Genomic DNA, 22,608 nt, shown 5'->3' on the forward strand with positions numbered 1-22,608 from the left:
ACGCGGCACCCACTTGTAGCCGCGGCTGTTCCCGCCTCGGGAACTGACGGCAGCAGCCTGCGACGCGGCTCCGCCTCCGGTCCCTTGCGTGGAGGCGGAGGCCATGGGGGTGGTGGGGAGGGCGGCGGTGCGAGATGGCGGCGGCGCGCTGCCTCACGGCTTCTGGGCGGCGGTGCGCGTCTGGCTGGAGAAGCCGCAGGTGGTCAACAGGCGGCTGTGCGGCGCCGCCATCGAGGCGGAGGGGACCGTGCCGCTCGGGGAGGCGAGCGGGAGCGGCGGCGGGCGGGAGGGGCGAGCCGGGGCTGCGGAGCTGGGCCGGCTGTGGAGGGAGGTGCGCGGCCAGCTGCCGGCGGGGCGTGGGTGTCTGCCGCCGCCCCTCGCCTCCTGGGGCGGGCCGGGCCTCGGCGCCGTGCTGAGGACGCTGCTGCCCCGCGGGCGGCCCGGCGGCCCGGCCGCCCCGCCGAGGAAGGAACTGGCGGTCCGAGGTGAGCGGCTGCCCGGCTCGGGGGGCGGGGGGAAGGGCGGGCGGGCTGCCGGGCCGGGCTCCGCCGCCGGAGCGCGGCGTTTTGCCGGTGCTGCCTCTGTCGCAGACCAGTCCCACCCGAGACTGCCTCGCAAACGAGGCAGATGCCACTTTTGCGAACTTGGGGAAATGCCGGTGGACTTTTTTTGTCCTTACCGTGTGCTGAGATTTTACCTTGTATCTTCTGTTGTTGTTGTCCTTGCTCTCCGAAGTGTCAGCAGTTGAAATACAAATTATAGAGGTCAAACACCTGTAGGACTCTGGTTTCAACAGCCACTGCTTCAACCTGAGGAAAGCATAGTAGGGGAAGGAAGGGCTAACGTGTTATGCATAAGGTACTGCTGAGGTGGGAAAAGCACTCAGGGAAGCCAAGCACCCTGTGCCTGAGGAAAGGGTACAGAAAATAACTAATCTCTTTGTGTTCCTTAAAGAGAAGAGGCAAGAAGGACTGTCATCGTGTGAAGTCCTGTCGTAAGCTGCCCACACAAAAAGGCTGCTTGTGCAAACCCGATTACACAGGTTTTTAAGGAGTGATGGTGGCCTTTGAAAATGCATGTTGATGAATAAAAAGCAGGCAGCTGTGGCACCTGCCTGGCCAAGTTGAACTGTTTGTGCTGACTTTTTGTTTAGTATTGCTTAAAAATGAAGCTCAACTTGTTTGTGGTTTGTATTTCTTTTTTTTTTTTTTTTTTTTTACATTGTATGATGGTGATATGCTGGAGTAAATCTTAATATAAAGAAATTTTTATAGGGTAAACGTTGATACTTTTCTGAGATAAATTTTGGAAAACGTGTTGATGTGGATTAAATTCCAGTAGGAATATTTTGAAAAGAATCAGAATTCTAGAAGCAAATTTACAATTCAAAAAGGCCTATAGTCATTTATGGGGGACAGCTGACTTAAGATGCTCTTGTGGCCTATGATTCTTACTCTGATGCCTTCAAAAAAAATTACATATTGCAGTTTAAATTTATTTTTTCTTTTGATGCTAAGAGAAGATGTTTCTGAGCTGTGTCTAGAGAGCCTATCTGTAAGAAAAGGCCTAGGAGAATAATATTTTTTAATTAATATGTTTAAAATAAAAAAATGTTGAGGGGTTGGCTAAGGATGGGCCAAGATAGCAAGACTTGGTGTTTGCTCTATTGCTAATTGTTCTTTCTAGTCTCACTCAAAATTTTGGAGGCCATTTAAATTTGATTACTTAGGCAATATAACATTCTTAGTTTGAACATTTGCAGTTAGAACGCTTGTTTTGATGATAATTGAAAAATCATTTTCAAAAATGAGAACTTAATAAGTTACTCTGAAGAAATCACCCTGGATAAACAATCACTAAAAAGATTTTTGCAACTGGTTTATAAAGTAATGCATACATATCATATGCCATCAGGAATATAGTAAATGCTTTTAGAATCACTTTATAGGAAGGATATAAAGAATAAATAAAGATATTTATTTATTTTGGTGATGTTCCATGGTGCAAACCATCCTGGTTAATATATCACTGTTTACATATCTTTTCAGATGTTTTCAATGGAACTGTGACCTTTCTGCCTTTGGAGGAAAACAGTGAAGGAAAATACCAGGTTAAAAAGTGCAATATTTATCAAATTCAACTTACACACATAAAAGATGAAGAATGGTAAGTGCTGGGAGTGAGAGAGGAAGCAAACCCTGAGTTATTGTAAGGATCACACCATGCTTTAGTATTTGTATCTAGGCAGTTTGGTTTGTGTAATTTCCTTCTTGATTAGTAAATGACAGCAGTGGTGTGATGTTAGTGCAGAGCCTTTAGTTAAAAGAAACATCTACAATAGCCAAAACAAATCTGTTTCAACTTTGAATGTAAACGTTGACTGTACATGTGTATGGTCTAGAAAAAGTATGTGTACTCTGATCACGAGAAACTAACTATGCCTGTGAGAGAGGTCAGGTTCTGTGGGTGTTAGAAAGTGGAAGGTCAAATTAAAATGGCTGTGAACCAACTGAGCTTCAGTACTTGAAATGTAGACCATTGCAACTTGGTCCTGAGCATCAGAGGGCATATCTCTAATGAAATCTGAATAAAGTTAGAGATGATGAAATAATTAAATATGCCGACTTATATTTTCCTGTTGTTTGCATTAATTTAATGAATCCACTTTTACTAGTTAGTGTTTGGATATCTTGCTAAATAAGGTTGTTCATTGTATGCAGTCCTCAGTCATTTTGTTAAATGCAGCATGGACCCACACGTACAGTGTTTTGATTGCCAGATAATGAGCAGTCTAATAAAATTCAGAGGACACTATTTCATTATTCAGTAACTTCACAGTTTTATTTTCCATTTGGTTTTGTGTATTTTGTGTATTTCCTTATTCTCCAGTCTACTTTTACACCTCTGATGTGCTGAATTTCTCCACTTAATCATTGCTCTGTCTCTCTTTGAGGTAGTTGAAATAATAAAATACACTATATTTATTCAAAGTTTTTATTTTCTTTTTTAAGGTCTGTGTCTATTTTAGCTCCATTTCCAGAAGATTGGTTTTCAGATGGAATTGCATACCCCAAACTAGCATGGCTTGGAAATGAACTTTTGTCCAAACTGGCTAAATGGTCTGTGGAGCAAAAGCTCAGTGAGTTTAAAAGTACACTCTCGCTCATCTCTGTAGCAAAATACAGCAAAGTTTATCAAGACCTTAAAGAAAAATACAAAGAGATGGTAAAGGTAAGTTTAGCAAAAAATGCAGTGATAATATGCTTTCCTATATTTTTTGTTGTTTTTAGTGAAACTGCTTCTTTCACTAAATTATTGTTTTAATAAAAGAAGCAATTTAATTGAAGTGTATGTTTTATGGTTTTGTATTTGGGGTTTTTTTCCTCTGTGTGTGGGGAAAAAAACAATGTATTATTTGGAAGAACTAAACTGGAAAAGCAAAACTTGGAACCAAATTCACACTAAATATCTGGAGGAGTTAGGTGTTTTCCAGAATGTATCTCTTCTGATAAGAAGTAAGAGTTAGGTCAGTGGATGTAAATACTAAGTCATCCACACTAGAAGACATAAATAAAACACCTCCTTCTCCAAAACCTGAAGGAGTCTGGAAACAGCACTGATTAGCAAATGGGTTAAATTTCCTCTTGCTCTTCTTAACTTTGGATGCTATATTAATCTCTGAAATAGAGGAGCAATATAGCAACATCGTTTTGTCCCGGGGATCCTGAAAAATGGCAGTGATCACCAAGCTTGCTACCCTGGACTTCGAAAGAGCAGACTTTGTCCACTTCAGGGATCTGCTTGGCAGAGTAACATGGGATAAAGCCCTAGAGGGAAGACGGGGCCCAAGAAAGTGGTTAATGGTCAAGGATCACCTCGTCCAAGATCAGGAGAGATACATCTCAACAAAGAGGAAGTCAGATGAGACTGACAGGAGCCCTGCATGAATGAACAAGGAGCTCCAGGGCAAGCTCAAGCACAAAAAGGAAGATTACAGAAGGTGGAAGCAAGGACAGGTAGCTTGGGAGGAATACAGAGAAACTGTCTGGATAGCCAGGGATCAGGTTAGGAAGGCCAAAGCCCTGATAGAATTAAATCTGGTTGGGGAACTGGTGGATGAAGTGGCTAAGCCACAATCCATCATATTTGAGAAGTCACGGCAGACTGGCAAAGTTCCCACTGAGTGAAAAAGGAGAAACATAGCCCCTATTTTTAAAAAGGGAAATAAATAAGACCTGTGGAACTACAGGCGAGTCAATCTCATCTCTGTGACTGACAAGATCATGAAATGGATCCTTCTGGAAACTGCTAGGGCACATGGAAAATAAGGTGATTGATGACAGCGGTCATACCTTCACTAAGGGCAAATCATGCCTGACAGATTTGGTGGATTTCTATGATGGGGTTACGGTGTTGCTGGATAAGGGAAGAGCAGCAGACATCATCTACCTGGACTTGTGCAAAGCACTTGACAGTGTCCCACATGACATCCTTGTCTCTAAACTGGAGAGACATGGGTTTGATGGGTGGACCACTTGGGGGATAAGGAATTGGCTAGATGGTCACACTTAAAGAGTTATGGTCAACAGCTTGATGTCCGAGTGGAGACCAGTGACAAGTGGCGTTCTTCAGGGGCTGGTATTGGTATTTGTGCTGTTTAACATCTTTGTTGGTGACATGGACAGTGGGATGGAGTGTACCCTCAGCAAATTTGCCAATGACACCGAGCTGTGTGGTGCAGTTGAGACGCTGGAGGAAAGGGATGTCATCCAGAGGGACCTGGACAAGCTTGAGAGGTGGGCCTGGGCAGACCTCATGAAATTTAACAAGGCCAAGTACAAGGTCCTGCACGTGGGTTGGGGTAATCCCAAGGACAAATACAGGCTGAGTGATCAGTGGGTTTAGATCAGCCCTGCAGAGAAGGACTTGGGGGTGTTGATGGATGAAAAACTGACTATGGGCCAGCAATGTGTGCTTGCAGCCCAGAATGTCAACCATATCCTGGGCTGCATCAAGAGAAGTTTGGCCAGCTGGTCAAGGGAGGGGATTCTCCCCCTCTATTCTGCTGTCCTGAGACCCCACCTGGAGTACTTTATCCAGCTCTGGGGTCCCTAGTATAAGAAGGACATGGACCTGCTCAAGTGGGTCCAGAGGAGACCACGAGGATGATCAGGGGGCTGGAGCACCTCCCCTGTGAGGACAGGCTGAGCAAGTCGGGGTTGTACATCCTGGAGAAGAAAAGGCTCCAGGGAGACGTTATAGTATCCTTCCAGTACTTAAAGGGGGCCTACAGGAAAGGTGAGGAGGGACTCTTGATCAGGGAGGGTAAGTCATAGGATGAGGGGTAATGGTTTTAAACTGAAAGAGGGTAGATTTAGATTAGATATTAAGAAGAAATTATTCACTGTGAGAGTGGTGAGGCACTGGCACAGGTTGCCCAGAGCAGCTGTGGCTGCCCCCTCCCTGGAAGGGTTCAAGGCCAGGTTGGATGGGGCTTTGAGCAACCTGGTCTAGTGGAAGGTGTCCCTGCCTGTGGCAGGTGGGGTTGGAACTAGATGATCTTTAAGGTCCCTTCCAACCCAAACCATTCTAGGATTCTGTGATCTGAAGTGCTGCTCTATGAAGTAATGCCTATATCCTTGTACACCAGACTCTAGCCACAAGCCAAAAAACTGGTAAATGCTTTTGTAATACATATTGTGAAAAAGTTGATAGGATTTACTGTTGATATTTCTTTACTAATAGAAATATAGGTGAGAGGCAAATTGGACTTGTGGTTAAAATAATGGTTCAGTCTTTAGCTCTGTAGTAGACTTGGTGTAGCATTGAGCATTTTAATCTTTGTTTCAATTCCTCATTTACAAAATAGGGAAAATATTCTGTCTTCCTACTTCAAATTTTGATTCTTCATGATAATTCTGTGCCTGTTACATTGTGAAAATAAATTTACAAATACTCATGTTTTTCATGTTGCACGTAACAGGAATAGTATAAGCATTTTTCTCTGAGAGAGTTAAGCGAAAGGACGCATGCTCTGTTATAGAACAGATGCAGCAGTTTACTTCTTGTAACCTGCACATATGGAGCCATAATGTTCTTGGAAACTTTACTGATTGGGTGACAGCAGACATTCTTTACTCCGTGATTCTTATGTGTGACTCATAATGTCAAATACTCTTTATTTATATTGTTTGTATATATTTTTAATGAGATTGAAATGCAAAATTTGTGATGTGCAGAAACCCGTTGAAGTGGATGAGTATCCAGATTGCCCTGAGCACTTTTTGAAGTCTTTTCAGATGGTGCAGAAAAAAAATTTTCTCAATTTTTTTTTCTTTGAAGGTGTGGCCTGAAGTGACAGATCCTGAGAAATTCGTTTATGAAGATGTTGCCATTGCCACATACCTGCTGGTAGGGAACTGCATTGCCTAATAATATTCTATAAGGTTCTATTTCCTAATAATATTCTATTTCCCAATATTAATATTCTATTTCCTAATAATAATATTCTATTTCCTAATAATAGAACCTCTCTGAAGAAAATCAGTATTTTAATTTTATGGTTCTTGCATTTTTTTTAAAACAGAATGACCTGAAGTTATTACAGGCATACAAGGCAAAGGGAAGGAGGTTGGAGAAGCTGTATAGGTTTTCTGCATTTTGGGGTATTTCCTTTTTTTTTTTTTTGCTTTTTCTCTCATTTAAGCAGAGAGTTCTTACTACAATGTTTTCAAGCATAACTTAAACCGAAAGTGGGATTCCTGCCTACAACTCTATTCAAGTTGTGTTTGTATTCTGATATTCATGGTAGTACTCTCAACAGCATTTCAGGGATTTATGTATAATAAGTGATTACAGAAGGTAGGCATCCTATAACAGAATTGGAAAAAAAAATTGTGACAAAGCAAAGGAAGAATCAATTGATTTGTTTTTTTCATACTGCTTTATACCACAAAAATCATCACAATAACAATGAAAATTAAGCTTAGAGGGATACTAAACTTTCTTTGTGAAGATATGAAAATTTGCAGTCCTTTGTCACAGGAAATTTGACCTACACAGACAAGATGGCTTGGATTTTTTTAAGTGATAAAGCGAAAAGCACTGATGTAGCAGAAAAATAGTGGTTAGCTGGACCAATTTGAAGATTAGAAGCTATTGTTTTATACGTATTTCTACCTCTTAATTTTATGCTGAAGGTTTTTCACTTCTATGCCTTTCCCTGATAAAAGTTCAGCTGAAATCCCATCTTCAGATGCCAACTGAAGATGCTGGGAATGCAGATAAATGGTTGGTGAAGTTTTCTAAGGCACCTACCTACTTAAGAATCTATGAAAATTCTGCCACCTGAAAAACTCTGGGTTTTTAAACAGCATCAAAATTTGTCACTATGTAGACACATAAATACTTTTGATTGCTATCCAGAGTGCAGCAAGAACATGTCTACCTTGAAGTATAATGTAGATACCTCTTGCGTCTTCTCTAAATCAGTATTCGTAAGTAAACTCGTGTACAGAATTTGTAGAGCACTAATTTATTTTGTTAATTGACTGTTTAAACTTAGAACTCAAGTTTCTTTTCCCATCAAGATTTTTAACATTGTCTGAGGAAGCCTGACTGGCCTAGGCTACTCTCAGAATTTTGATTGTCATGTTGGTGTGACAGGACTTTTTACATCAGAGAAATGATCATGATGAAGTGGTCAGACAGTTGGAGTAGGTGATCGTTGTAGGTCTCTTCAGCTGAACTATTCTAATCTATGATACTAACTTCGGAAAGAGCTATATCATAGACTTGTTCTTTACTATTGTTACCACTGTGATAATACAAGATGTTGAAAACTAGCAAATTAGTTGTAGCCACAAGAAAATTCTGGAATGACAGAATTTTTATGCATGTGAGTGTTCATTTACAATGATGATGTGTTTCTAGGTGACATAGCAGTAGTTTTCAAAAAGTTACTAGTTATCCAAAAGGTGGCTTATATGGATGAAATCTTAAAGTATGGTATTAATAGTCTAACCTTCCACAGTTTTCAGACCACTATATGATGGTATATAATCACTCGTTATTTAGAAGTAGGTTAAATAGCTGGTTAAGAGAAGGTAGGTCCAGTGTTAAATTTTTATGGATTTATGGGATCTACATTTTACCTCATTTTATTCTGCAGTCACATTAAAGGTCACCTGCTGTTTAGGCACATTTCCAAAGAAGTAGCTATTCATGAGAAACTCAGCAGGGGATGAAGGATGAGTGTGATCTCTGTAGGAGGTGATTAGGGATTTCTGAGATACAGCCTATGGTGAAGAAGTGCAATGATTGGTACATTTAAAAATGTAAACACAGTTTGGTAATCTCATGGATTATCTGCAGTTTCTTTCCCTCTAGCAAAATTGACAAGTAACCATTTGTAACAAGTAGCAATGTTACAAATATTAATTTTTTGTGGTTAAATACTCTTGAGGATTTTTGTTAGTCATAGTAAAAAATAATTGTGTAGAGTTGATGAATGTGTGCACTGTAGCTTCTCATTGAAGGAAGAAGTGAGAGTGATAGAAGGAGACTAATCCCTGCCCTGCAGACAAATATCCAATTATTAACTAATTATGAATTACTTAACTATGTAAAAGTAACTACCTATGTACAGAGCAGGGGTTAGAATTGGGCTAAAAGCTTTGGGGTTCCTTTAGATGATGTAGCATTTGGGGCAGCTGACTGTTGCTAGGTAAGTCACACTTTGTTCAGTAGAAAGTGATGTTACATATACCAATATATAGCCAACTGATAACAAAGAACATTTTTTTATTTTCAGCTCTGCCACCAATTCTTTCTTTAATACAGTGGATATGAATGTTTCCGTGGTGTTACCTGCAAAGACGCTGCTGAAATTTACTTGCCGCTCCCCTTGCTTCCTCTGTTCATCTCTTGCACCCTTTGTTTTAGCAGCGTATTTCACGTTTATGCCCAGTCTGGGCCAGGGTTCTATAGTCTTGATTAATACAACTTCCAGTGACTCAGAAGGGGGTGGAGGATGTGCTTAGCACATAGAAAATGTTTGGTATTTTGCAACGTAATTCCTGATCCTCTCAATAAACAGTTTTAGTGGCTTTTTTGTTGTCTTTTTTTTTTTTTCCTCACAAGTTATTTTCTCTGTGAGTACAGTGAATGGCTTCTGTTACATCTACATTCTTTCCCAGCCTTCTCCCTTTCATTTCCAATAACCTTTACTGCTTTCTTACAGGGAAATTTTGAAAATGGAAGACTAAAATGTTTTCTTTTCATGTCTTAGATTCTTTGGGAAGAAGAGAGAAAGGAAAAAGGGTTGACCAAGAAACAGTCATTTGTAGATCTTGGATGCGGAAATGGTCTACTGGTTCATATTCTAAACAATGAAGGGGTAAATAGAGTCTTTTTTACAGTAATAATTTAAAAATAACGATAGTCAGTATTCTTGTTATGCTTTCCTTTTATCTGGCATGCAAATAGCCAAAATTCACTTAATTCATGTTGCTAAAATAGGATTTTGTCACTGTATCAGGAAGAAATCCTAGCAAAGCTTCAGAAACCTTTTACTTATTTTTATTAGTGCAGTTCATTTCAATTCAAGACTTTTTTTGAGGTCAGAAAACAAGATGGAAAATAAAAAGCAATGGTGTAATTTAGTTATGCTGTAGACAAAGCAAAAAGGAATGGGTATTCTTAGAATCATGGAGATTCTCTCACAAGATGTTTTTCATTAATTTTATTGAAATTGAACTCTGCTTGTCATGTTCTGAAAATGTTTTTCTATATCTTTAAAAACAATCTGGGATTTGTTAATTGTGAAAATGCCTTACAACATACTGTGCTTTTGGGAGTAAAAAGGTAGCAACAGCAAAATTTGATTTATTGAAGCTTAATTGCAGAAACAACAACAAAAAAAAGGTGAGTGAGATTGAACAAAACCCAGTGAAGTTGCATCTGTGTTTCAGAAAATTGTATTTTCCACATTTAGGAGAACATGGTAAAATCTGTAGAGAAAATTAATATCTTGTATCAATAGATGGCATTGAGGGGGGGAAGAATGTCCCAAGTTCTCCAAAGACAAGCTCTCTATCCTTGTATGGCCAGAAGAATTTGATACTATTTTCCCTGTAGGTGTTTCTTTCCATACATCACCAGGTCATCATTGATGTAGCACTGACAAACATTGTTGACTGTCAAAAAATTATGTGTGTGAGAGTTTTATGAGACTTTTTTTAGTAATTAATTTGGGTTAGTTCTGCACAGGATTCTTAAAGATACTGTTACTTAAGCATTCTATATATCTTGTGTTAGTTTCCTGTCCTCTTTCCTCTTCCAGTCAGTTCACAAAGGCAAAATTGTGTTTGAACTCTAGCAGTCTAATTGACTTCAATAGTTGAAAGGTGATTCTTCAGCAAGGAGTATTTACAATAGCACTCTTTTCTGAGCCCTGTGGGTGCTACAGTAACACTTGCCTTATGAAAGCTTTTGGTAGTTTAAAAACAAACAAAAAGCAATAGTTATGCTTTTACTTTTGTAGAGATCCAGATTTTCAAGTGCAGTCTCAATAGGTGTGCCCACGTAAACTTTCAACTCAGATATATTCTTAATGTTTCCTAGTCTTTCCCTTCATATTTAGAAGGGAAAGAAGAAATTAAAAGTATTCAGCTTCTGCCTGAAATTATGCAACTGTGTTTCATTATGTGTCTAAATTTTAGTATGTATGAAATAATAAGTGTTAATACTTATATTTAGTGAACCTGTTTGACAATTTCTGCTAAAAGTAGTACTTAAAAATGATACTTTTTGTTGTTAAAATATTTCAGCATTCAGGTAGAGGAATTGATGTGAGGAGAAGAAAAATATGGGACATGTATGGACCAGAAACTCATTTAGAGGTATTAGACAAATGTATGTCAATCTTGCTGATTTGTAACTTTATTCTTTTGTTCATTGCTTCAAGTTGTGCTGATGCAAATGTAGTCAAGCATACCAGATTACAGTTGTCTAAAGTGATCTATGGCTTTGGTTTGATGCTGCCCATATCTCTTGTTGGACTATAAAATAAGTTGTAAATGGAATTATGAGAGCAGTGGTATTTCATACTTTCACATTTTTCAGCTTGCTTATTTTCCATCTGAGAATACTAGCATGATTTCCTACTGCATGTACAGACATGCACACAATGAAACAATTTTTGATTTTACTGGAAGATTGATATTAAGCAGCTTTGTTTGCACCACTGTACCTCATAAAAGATACTAGTATCAAAAGCTGTGAGCAGTTTATTCTTGAAAGTGATTCTGAGCATCACCCGTTCCTCTCTGTAGCATGAGTGATCAAAATTGAAAAGGATTGGTTTTATTTGTCTTAAAAGAAGAAAACGAAAAGGAATTCACAGAGAACATTTGAAAAAGCCAGTCAGAAACAAGAAAAATACCTAATATATGCATATAAGGAAAGTACTCATATATGTGGGAAGGAGTTACATAATGAACAGGAGGGATGAAATGATACTGCTACAAGAGCCACAGAAGGAGGAGGCACCTGCTCACAGCCTTTTGTTACCCTCAAAGCTAATTTTGTTTTGATCTTTACTTAAAGCATGAGTTGTAGGATGAATATTGCCATCTGTGACATTCAGTGCCAATACTAACAATATAAATAAATGTAGCAGGTAGTGCTCTGCATTACCAAACTGCTGTCAGACATGGTGAATACAAATTTGATTATGAGTGACTGTCAAAATGTGGAGTGTGGCACTGGTAATTCATGCTATGCCTAAACTGAAAGATCAAAACTGGAATGTAATGTAGGAGTAACTTGTTTAATCAACCATAAGAATACACTGATCAAACACTTGGTTTAACATCTACTAACCTGCCAAAAAGAAATTTGATACATATATTATCTAGAAGTGTATATACATAACTAAAAACGGTCAGAAATGTATTTGAGGTGAACCTCATATATAAATAATATATACCATACTGATACTTAAAACACTTAACAGCGCTTTCTGAAGAGGGGAATTGGAATGGGATACAGATAGTCTGAGACTTCTGAAATTCCCTCATAAGTGTGATTTGTTTTTTTTTAATTCCTATACTGTGCATATACATGTGAATTTTGAGTTCATAAAACATGCATTTTGTATATAAAGAGAGAGTGTGAGCATCATTTTCAGGGCTTTTCCTAAAGGTCTGTGGAGATTCAAATTTAAAACTTTTTTTTCAAATCAGTCCAATAATGATTTTGAGATTCATACATGTTTTTAGAAAAGAGTTTGTATGTCTGTAGTGTTGACATCTTTAAGGGCTTTCTTTTCTGAACTTAGTTCAAGGTAAGAAAATGTGTGTGTGAGACAAACGTTAAAGGCACTCTAGAGTTTTTAAAATTTAGCATGTATGAAGAATTCATCCTATTTGGTAGTTGGGTTTGTTTTTTGCCTTTTTTTTTTTTTTCTTTCATTTAAAGAATAGCAGGATAGCATATTCTTGAGACTCAATTATTCTGTGAGTCGGAATTGTGGTGGGAAGACTTCTGTGCTGATGTCTTCTCAATCCATATATATTGAATTTCCATCAGGCAAAATACTATTCTGAAGACCCCCAAAGAAGTCTTCTTTCTCTAGCCTGTTGTTTCATATTTTTGTTCCTGATTTTGCATGTATTATAAGGTAGTCCTGACACAACTTGGAAGGGAATGGAATGGCAACATAGGCAAGAGGAAAGGTGTTAGGTTGGATTAGGTTTATTATACGTGAATGTTAGGGTGTGAAGAGTGGTGTTCTGTATATTAGGATTTGATTTGGGGAGAGACTGTGAAAGAAGAGAAGATAGTGGTGAAGCTGTGTCCTAAGTAATTGTTGTGAGAGTCCTAGGACTGTAAGACATAGCAAATTAAGTGGCTTTATGAAAAATTGAGTCCAGACATACATGTGAGAAAGGGAGAACAGCAAGAAATCATAATCCAATGCATGGTATCTGTTTACAAATATTTAGGGTGCCAGATACATTAATCAAAATTGTTATTTCACTCTTTGTGTGACCACTATTTTGTGGGTAGCTGTTGCTAAGTTACTTGGCTGTAGCTATAAAATATTACTACCTGGCAAAAGTGCAGATTGAGGAAAACATTTGTGTCTGTGGTTCTCATTCGCTCTGTATTTGTCAGCTTGTGTGATTTTATGTTGTTGCTTAGTGCTTCATTAACAAATAAAATTTATTTAAAGAAACCTGTAATAAAATTCACTTAATGCATTGTTTGTTTTTTTAGGAATCTACGATTGTGCCAGGTGACAGTCAACTCTTTCCAGATACTGACTGGCTCATAGGAAACCATTCAGATGAATTAACACCATGGATACCTGTAATTGCAGCTAGGTATATGCAGAGGGAGAGGAGTGAGAGGGAAGGAATTAAAAAACAAGAAAACAAAAAGCAAAACCAAAACATAATTACCTACGTGGGCTTGATGAAAACTGTCACTTTTGCAGCCACACCTGCTGTCCTTGTAGGACTTGTTGCTTTTGATGTCAACTGATTATTTTTAAAAAATGTTGCTCTTCCTGTGGAGAAGCACAAATGTAGTTACTTTCTCATAGAATTCAGTACAGCATTTTGCTTTTGGAGTTCAAAAACCAGAATGATTTTTATTCTTTAGATGTGAAACTCTTGTCTGATTTTTTTTTTTTGCTGTTGTTTTTTTTTTAAATAAAATTGCTGTTGGTTTTGCCTTTCCTTGAACTGTTGTGTTCTTCACAACTAGCTACAATAGTTTAATATCTAGAGATTTAGTCCTGCAAACAGAAATGGCACAGTAATTTGCTATAGCAAATACTTTGTGGAAGAGTATTTTTGATTATGCTAATAGATCTACTGAAAGAGGAGCATATAAATATTATTTCATGAAGCTTTGTCGCGTTAATTAAAATTTTCCATTAGTTCTTGTATCTGATTGGCTATTTGTTAAATTCGTGTGTTTTCTGAAATAACTTTCCATTCAGCAGTTTGTATCCTTGTAGGTCTTCCTATTCATGTTGCTACTTTGTGCTGCCATGCTGCTTCTTTGATTTCCATGGAAAATACTGCCGAAAACAAAGCAAGAAAACTCAGTACAGAGAATATCTTGATTTTGTTGCCCAAGTGGGATTTGTATGCGGCTTTCATGTGGAAGAAGATTGCCTTAGAATTCCATCAACAAAAAGGGTAATTTTGGACTGTGTAGGGCTTTTTTTTTTTTTTTTTTTTTTTATTTTTAAAGCTGCTGGCTGTCTGAAGGATATGAATGCATGTTCATTATTATTGTTGTAAGATCAAACTATAGTCACATTACTTGAGACAATATGCCCTGAAGAGAGGCTAAAATACTCATTATCTTCTTGGGTATTGTGCTCTTAATGTCACAGGTACAATCCTAAAGGCAAGAAGGAATGGAGGCTTTTATAGTTATTTCTGATGCAACACTATAGGATGGAAAACTTATAAAACTAATTTTTTGCCTTAATTTTTCCAGCTGCCTGTGTTGCTTATTTGTACTTAATTTTGCTGTTTTTAATGTCACGTGAATTTCAAAGTGAGCTGTTCTCAGAGTAGGAAGAGGTGTCTAGCTTTAATTTTGTAAATAATCTGAGGGTCAGGGAGCAGTCATTTTGTTCTGTGCTTGTATGGCATGATGGATTATGGTTTGATTATTGGATTTCTTCTGTGATGCCAATATTGAAAACCTAAAATTAAAAAACCCTTAGATCTTAATGAGCATTGAGTTTGAATGGATATCTTCTGTAGGTATATTTAGAAGCCTGGATAAGACGTGCAGTTTGGGGTACTGTGTTTAAGTATGGAACTGTATAAATAATGATTTACTGGTTTCTACTGAAATAGGTAAGCCTTATTGGAAAAAATAGGACTTATCCACCTACTGAATGTGCTCTGATCGACAAGCAGATAACACAGTATATTAATAACCGTCAGACCTGTGCTGTAGTCACGTACAACAGAAGAGTTGGATTGAATCATAAGGATCACTCTGGTGTATGCAAAGAAGCAGGTTCAGAACTACCTGAAAGTGAGACCGAGACTGCTGGTACAGCTTGGATGCCTGGATTTCAACCCAGAGAAAAAGTAGAACAAATCAGAAATTGTGCTTCCCTCCCTCGGGATTTTGTAGATGATGTGGTTCTCAATGTGGCAAACTTACTGTTAAGTGCAGCCCCTCAAAAATCATATTCAAATATGCATGATGGAAATACGAATACCTGGAATCAAGGAGGTGAGTTTGTCTTTCCTTTACATTATCCTTTACTTTTGCTGGTGTAGGGTGTCTTTTCCATTGAATTTACATGTTTGTAAATTTAGTAAGTGAAAGGTTGTAAGGATTACCAAGAACATTATAGTAACAATCAAAGGGGGTTTTTTCTGCTGTTTTATAGCACACTAGGATGCAAGTAAGGCATATAAGAATATTTTTTAATTGGTGTGGGTTTTTTTCCCTCTACACTTAAAGACTATGACAGAATTAATTTTTATTAAAAAAAAAAAAAAAAAAAAAAAAAACAAACAACAAACAAACAAACTAAACCCAGAACCCCTCCTCATTTACCAAAACAGAACACTCTACATCTGTTTGGGGAGAATATTAAATTTCTTTTTGGTTAGTCACATAATAATTAGCTATAATTCTGTAAGAATTGTGTAAGAAGTGCTTTGAAGTGCCATTTGGTTATGACACGATTAGGAGTTTTTAGTTTAATCTGAGGAAGAAAAAGAATAGAAGTTGCTGTTAATTTTATAAGCATTCAGGTAGTTCTCACTACTACCATCTTTCTATTTTCTTCCATCCGTTTTTATTATTTTCTCAGTGTAGTTTGTCATACGTTACTGTTACAGGAGATCCTTTGAGTCATTCTCTCTTCTCTTTACTTACATGCATGTAATCAGTGCTTATTGCAATGAATGCTATATGCTGCTGTAAAAAAAGTAGGGAAAATAAAAAATGTGTCTTACTGTGGAAATTCTGACTTGAGTCCTGTAGAATGAAAGTTGCTGTTTTACAGACAATATACATATAAAATATATATCATGTATGATACTGTGAGTACAGATTGGCTGCACTACTGGTAGATAATTCATAGATTCTCCTCAAAATCATTAACTTATGGAACATAAATTTTCTTAGGATTTTATAAATACACATTTTTAATAGCTACATCATTATTGCAGAAAGCCTTTCCTTGAAAGAAGTAGCAGAACACTTAAATAAAGAGACTTTAAAAACGCTAAAGAGTGAATATGGAGGCCTGCAGACACTGCTCAAGAACAATCATCAAGTATTTGAAGGTAAAAATGGTGTTTTGTTTTTTTGTTTTGTTTTTCTTTAATCATCTATTTTATCTCATCTTTATGCAGTTAAACTCAACTGAAAAATTACTATGGTGGTGGGTATTTTAAACTGTTTTCTATACCTGTGTGAAAAACTGAATATTCTTTATGTGCCTATTGCTCCAAGATACTGTTAGTAAAACTCTCTTGAATGAGACTGGTAAGGCATCTATCAGCAAAGTGTTGCTCTAGAGCAACTGTATCTGAAAAGGCGAAGTTAAAGTGGCTAATTTGACTTAAAGAATTTTTTTTTTCCTATAAAGTATTGATGATTTTGGGATTGTCAAATTCAGAGCAAGTTCACTAAAGAATTTAACCGAGACTTAGTCTGGCCTTACCAAGCCCCAAAGTGTAAATGCCAACACAAAATAGAACTAGTCTCCGTAAAAGCCTCTAACTGTGTGGCTTGATGTGTCTTTGTAGCCTGTGGTAGCATGGCAGAACTCAGTAGCAAGTTTCTGTCATTGTCTGTCATTGTCTGTCATTGTCATTTGTTTTGTTGTTTTTTGTTTGTGGTGGTGGTTTTTGTTTTTTTGAGTTTTTTTTTTCCCTGTTGTAATGCGATGGTGTGTTTTGTGTGTGGTTTGTTTGTTTGTTTGTTTTTTGTTGTTGTTGTTTTTTTGTTTGTTTTTTGTTTTTTTTTTTTTTGTCAGTGTGGACTTTTGCAAAAGTAAGGTCCAGCTTTGCAGTACTACAAGATCTTCAATGTTTTATCAGTATTAAGGCTACTTCAGATTTGGAAGTGTGTTAACTTCTTGTGTTCCAACAGTTCTGCATTAGCTGTAAATTGTTGATCAACTAATCCATAGCGAATAATCCTGAGTATGTAACCTAGTTGCTGTCAATGGTTAATTTAGCCAAGTTTAGCATCCACTAAGGATTTCTGTACACTTGGCAATTACAAAATGTGAAGTCATACTGAAATACTTTTAAATTATCATCCATTGAAAAGAGTTGGTCACACAGCATTTGTTATGTGTCTGAATTTGATTCACTGTCATTAGGGATAGGTTACATGGAATGACCTGTTACATGGAACAAGTGTTTTAATTTAGCATGGATGCTGTCTGCACATTACCTCTGAAGAAAGACCAGGATTAAGGCCAGATCTTTCTCAGTAATTTACATCACATGGAAACTCCCTGGGGCTTCAGTAGAGGCCATTTGATCCTTCAGTAGCATGTTATCATAACATGGGGCTTTTATCAGTGAGTGGTTAGAGGGACATTGCTCATGCTAAATAGGATAGGGAACATGCCTGCAGCTCTTTTGTCATCTTTACTGAAGTCTTTTTCTTTTAAAGATGTGGAAAACGGATGGATGCACACACACAGAGAAAAGAAGGGGCTTAGAGTAACTCATCTGTGGCAGTTTCTTTTGATCTGGCATCTTGTCCCAATACAGAACTGATTTTATAGAAAAAAATATGCTTCATCATAAATAGCATTATATCTATTGATTATTATATGACTATTATATCTTTTGAGAGAGACTTTAAAGCTCTGCTGAACCCACTTCTGGATTGGCTTTGTATGAGTTCCAATCTATCTGTGTAACACTAGGAAACCTGGAGGGATGAAGTATGTCATCCAGGTCTGAAGGTGTGATATTTAAGCTTTCACTGGACTTGCTACCCTTCAAATAGCAATTACCAGAATGCAGAATGGTATCATTTAACTATTCCAAGCTACAAGTGCGTGATACAGAAAGTATGATTGATACAGAATTTGAAAATATAGCATGGCATCTTCAAAGTGGCAGATTATCTCCTCATTTTCACTCTTGTTTTTCACCTATATTTTTTCTTTATCTCTTACTAACTTTCTTTTATTCTGTTTTGTTTACACATTTAAGGAGTTGACAGAGGTTCACAAATATGTGCACAATTTGTGGTCCTAACGCAGCAAATGAAGTTTAAAAAAAAAAAGTGCTGAATCATCATTAATCAATGATAATTCACTGTTGATTAATGCGAAGGATTAGACTTGTCACCTCTTTGGTACAATGTATTTTTGCATCAGTGAACCGTTGTCTTTGCAAGACCATTTCTGTGTAGTGAAAGTAGTAGAAGGCTCTTACTGGATTTTTGCTGGTGATCACATTTTAAGTGTGGAGTTGTAAAGTTTTGAACACTGGAAGGATTACAGTTCTTGAAGTTGAAACTTCTTTGTCAGGACTTGCAATCTGAATTCAGAGGATTTTAGTCTAAATGTTCCTCACTGCTATATTTAAAACAAACCAACCTCTACAAAGATGATACAAAGATGCCTTGAACTATTCAGCATCACAGTAAAACATCTCACAGGGAAATCAATCAAATTTTCTTTAGACCGTGTCTCAGTTATCTCGGTTTGTTTTGTACTTCTTTCTCTTTCTGTACAAATGGCACATTTGGCTTTGCCTGAGTGATCCATTTGTAGAGTATATATTTTCTTCACGGAATGTCACTATGCATTTTTTTTTTCCAGTATAATTCCCACGGCTGTCTATTAACAGGCATTTTGTTTGTTTTTAAATCTTAGTTCTAAATGGGAGAGTTCATATTCGTGACTGGAGAAAAGAGAAACCATCAAGGAAAACTAAGCCTGAAGTGAAACGACGCCTTTCAGCTGAAGCATTTAAAACACGTCTCTGTTGGTTTTTCATTCATCATCCTGATGGTTGTTCTTTGCCTTCTGAATCTTGCCCATATGCTCATGGGACTGAGGAGCTAAGGCAGTCTCAGATTATTAAAAAGAAAAAACATATGCAGTAATAAAATGCTGCCACTTACGTTTAAGCTTGTATACATAACTGAATCCATGACTGACTTTGGGACTGTCTAGTACATGAAGATCTATACAGTATGGAGAGTTTTTTCCCCATTCCTATGCATCTTGCCAGTTGGTTTACAAGTTATCCTGTGTTTTTAATTCTTTAATTTTGTTATTAATATGGAAAAGGTATAATAGAGTATATATATGTTTTTGGATTTTGTCATGGCTTGTCAAACATGCATTTGTATAAGTAGAAAGGTTTAAAAACTTAATTTCCTAGGACAGTCTTCATGATTCTCGATTGGATTAAATATACATGATGCAGCATTTTCAAATCCTGAAAAACAGCTGTTTTTCTCTAGATTTTCCAGGAGGATTTATGGTTTCTTATGACTCACTGTGGCTCTTGGGAGTCAGAAATTGGAGCTATTTCACTCTTTCCTGACCTGACAGCTTCCTCTCCATGTTACTATGGAGTAACATTACCTTTCCTTTCTTGGTCATACCCTAGTCCTCTCCTTCCATTTCATACTGATTCAAAAGGAGTATTGGTTTCAAGAATGACTTTCTGGGAAGTTACTGTGGGAGTCTTTTCATGTAGGTTTTTAGGGCTCTAGGCTGTACTGCCCTTTCCATCATTTTTAAAGTAAGGAGTAACAGTAGAAAATGTATTCGGTAATGTTGGAATGGTAGGGGTTTTGGCTATTGGATAACCAAGCAATGTCTTAGCACCTTGAGCAGGTTATTTTCTTTGGAAGACTAATATTTTCTTTAAAAGGTTTAACTTTTAAAGTCAAACGTGCATTCAAAGAAGGGCAACAAAGCTGGTGAAGGATCTAGAGCACAAGTCTTACAAGGAGCAGCTGAGGGAACTGGGGTTATTTAGTCTGGAGAAAAGGAGGCTGAGGGGGAGACCTTACTGCTCTCTACAACTACCTGAAAGGAGGTTGTGGTGAGGTGGGTGTCGGTCTCTTCTCCCAAGTAGCAAGTGATGGGATGAGAGGCAATGGGCTCAGGTTGTGTTGGGGAGGTTTAGATTGGACATTAGGAAAAATGTATTCACTGAAAAGGTTATTAAGCACTGGAGCAGGCTGCCCAGGGAAGTGGTTGAGTCACCATCCCTGGAGGTATTTAAAAGATGTGTAGATGTAGTGCTTAGGGACATGGTTTAGTGGTGGACTTGGCAGTGCTAGGTTAATGGTTGGACTCAATGATCTTAAGGGTCTTTTCCAACCTAAATGGTTCTATGATTCTGTGAACTTAGCAGAAATCCTAATTCTTACTCAGTGACAGTCACTGAACTAGTGTCATAATTCATATCTGTCAGCTGCTAAGTATTTGTAAAGTTCACTAGCTGCTGTACAAGCTCTGAGACAAGGAATCATGTTGTTTCTGGCCTAGCCAGTATACTGATAATGCAGGAAGTCAGGGCTGAGAAGCTAGAAGGTGGTTGGTTGTGTTTTGGTTGGGTTTTTTTTTCCGTCTTTTCAATAAAGAGAAGTCATTCATTGAAGTCACAAAAGTACACATGATAAGACTAGTGAATTAGTTTTGAAACTACTTTTTTTATTATTTGTGCAATGTTATGATAATTAACATAGCATACTATATTACTGTAGTACACTGCCTCCTTTGTATAGACTTTGTTTCTGAACTCACCAGCATGCAGATCTGTCACAGATGCATGATGGCTGTTCCTGTTCCTGTTTGGCATCACTGCAGGTGACAAGCCAGCCAACGAATCTCCTGTAATTACAGGAACTTCCCTGTTGTTTGGAGAAGTGGCAAGAGAACATTTTTACATCCAAATGCCAGCCTTATATAATTTGACATTTAAATGTGAAGGTAACTGCTGAAGGTGTTAAATAGCTCCACTTGATCTAAATTCTGTGTCTTCTTGCTTTCTCTGTGATCCACAGTCTTAGAAAGGCATTAATACAATATTCATCTTTGGCAATGGATGAAGTATGTCCTGTTTTGGGCTGAAATAGAGTTAATATTCCTTTTTGGGAACTAGAAGAGTGCTGCGTTTTGGATTTAGCTTTGGATTTGGTATAAGAAGGATGCTGATAGCACACTGATGTTGTCAGCTGCTACTGAGAACTTCGAGGACTCTCCAACTCCCCGTGTTCTACCTGTGAGCAAGGGCACAGGAAGCACGGTGGGAGCACGGCCCAGGCACCAGACCCAAATTGGCCAATGAAATATTCCATATCATGGGACATCATGCTCACTGTATAGAGGAGGGGTGGTTGGGAAGGAGCTCTCTCACTTCTGGGATTGCGGGATCTTGGTATTTCGGGATCGCTAGCTGGGAACGGGCTGAGTATTGTTCAACAGATGGTGAGCAATTACATTGTGCATTGCCCGTTTATATTTTTTCTATTATTGTCATTGTTCTTGTTTTATTACCATTATTAAACTGTTCCTATCTCAGCCTGCGAGTCCCCCTTTACCCCTCCAATTCTCTCCCCCATTCCCAAGTGGTGGTGGGGAAGGGTGGGTGACTGGCTGCGGTGATTGGCTGCCGACCAGGCTCCAACCATGACAAAGTACTACACAGAGTAAAAATCAGTTTTGCTTTTTTGACAAAAAAGCTCTTGCTCCACAAGGGGTTCAAGCATAAAGTCTCAATCATTCAGGTGACACTGTCATTTTATTCCTTAGTTTATTAGCATCACTACCCATTAGTTAATTTGACTTTTTCTGAAGCCTGTTTTTCAGAGGGAAAATACTTGCTGTTGTAGATGCCTCACAAGAGCAAGAATATAAAGAGAAGTTAGATGTGAAATTGCAATCAAAAATGTTGGGAGCTAGAGATTTTGTATTCCCATCCAACTAGATGTGCTAGTTTCATTAAGTCTATAGAAATATTCTAAACTGAATAAGAATGAAAAAAATCTGTGTTTACATTCTCCCTTAAACTTCAGTAAAGGACTGAAATTTAGTTTTCTATCAGTCCCTAAATTTGAAAAAGAATCACAAGGCAGTATTTTTACTTATGGAAAATCTATCTATGGCTTCAGAACAGTCTTACTTTCTGTCACAAATCAAGCAGATTTTCTGTGTATCTATCATGTGGATTGTCTGTTTACGATATTACTGTCACTACTTAATGTTATGAATTATTAGCCCAGATTTAGAGCAATTCCTACAGGAAGTCTTACAGCTTGTCTGACAGCAAATACAGACCTCTAGGTGTGCTTTATAATAAAATTAGGCTGCTGCTTAGGGAGTTTGGGGTTTGTTTCTTCAGATTCAGAGTTTTAAGTGATAATTAACTCTGATGATCTGAACGTGTTTTTATGAGCTGGAATATAACTTTAGCTATATAAAGTAGGCAGGAGTGAGCAATCAATAGCATTTGCTTAGGGCATCATAACAGCAAATACTTCACAATCGATGGAGATGCAATATAAAATCTGGAACAGTCCTACCAGTGACAGCTAAGCCAAATACTGAGACAG

At 37.8% G+C, this 22,608-nt stretch overlaps 1 protein-coding gene across 1 annotated transcript; it reads left to right on the forward strand.

Moving 5' to 3' along the window:
• Positions 1-100: 100 nt before the first annotated feature.
• TRMT44 (tRNA methyltransferase 44 homolog) lies at positions 101-21,154 on the forward strand. Its single transcript, XM_042807715.1, has 11 exons — positions 101-485; positions 2,049-2,166; positions 3,012-3,231; positions 6,343-6,411; positions 9,290-9,397; positions 10,830-10,901; positions 13,282-13,388; positions 14,030-14,213; positions 14,889-15,276; positions 16,227-16,343; positions 18,908-21,154. The coding sequence occupies exons 1-11, from the start codon at positions 104-106 to the stop codon at positions 19,138-19,140; spliced, it is 1,998 nt and encodes a 665-aa protein (XP_042663649.1). The 5' UTR covers positions 101-103; the 3' UTR covers positions 19,141-21,154.
• The last annotated feature ends 1,454 nt before the right edge of the window (positions 21,155-22,608 follow it).

The sequence above is a fragment of the Tyto alba genome, unplaced genomic scaffold (assembly GCF_018691265.1).
Source record: "Tyto alba isolate M040663 unplaced genomic scaffold, T.alba_DEE_v4.0 Super-Scaffold_6, whole genome shotgun sequence".
NCBI lineage: Eukaryota > Metazoa > Chordata > Aves > Strigiformes > Tytonidae > Tyto > Tyto alba.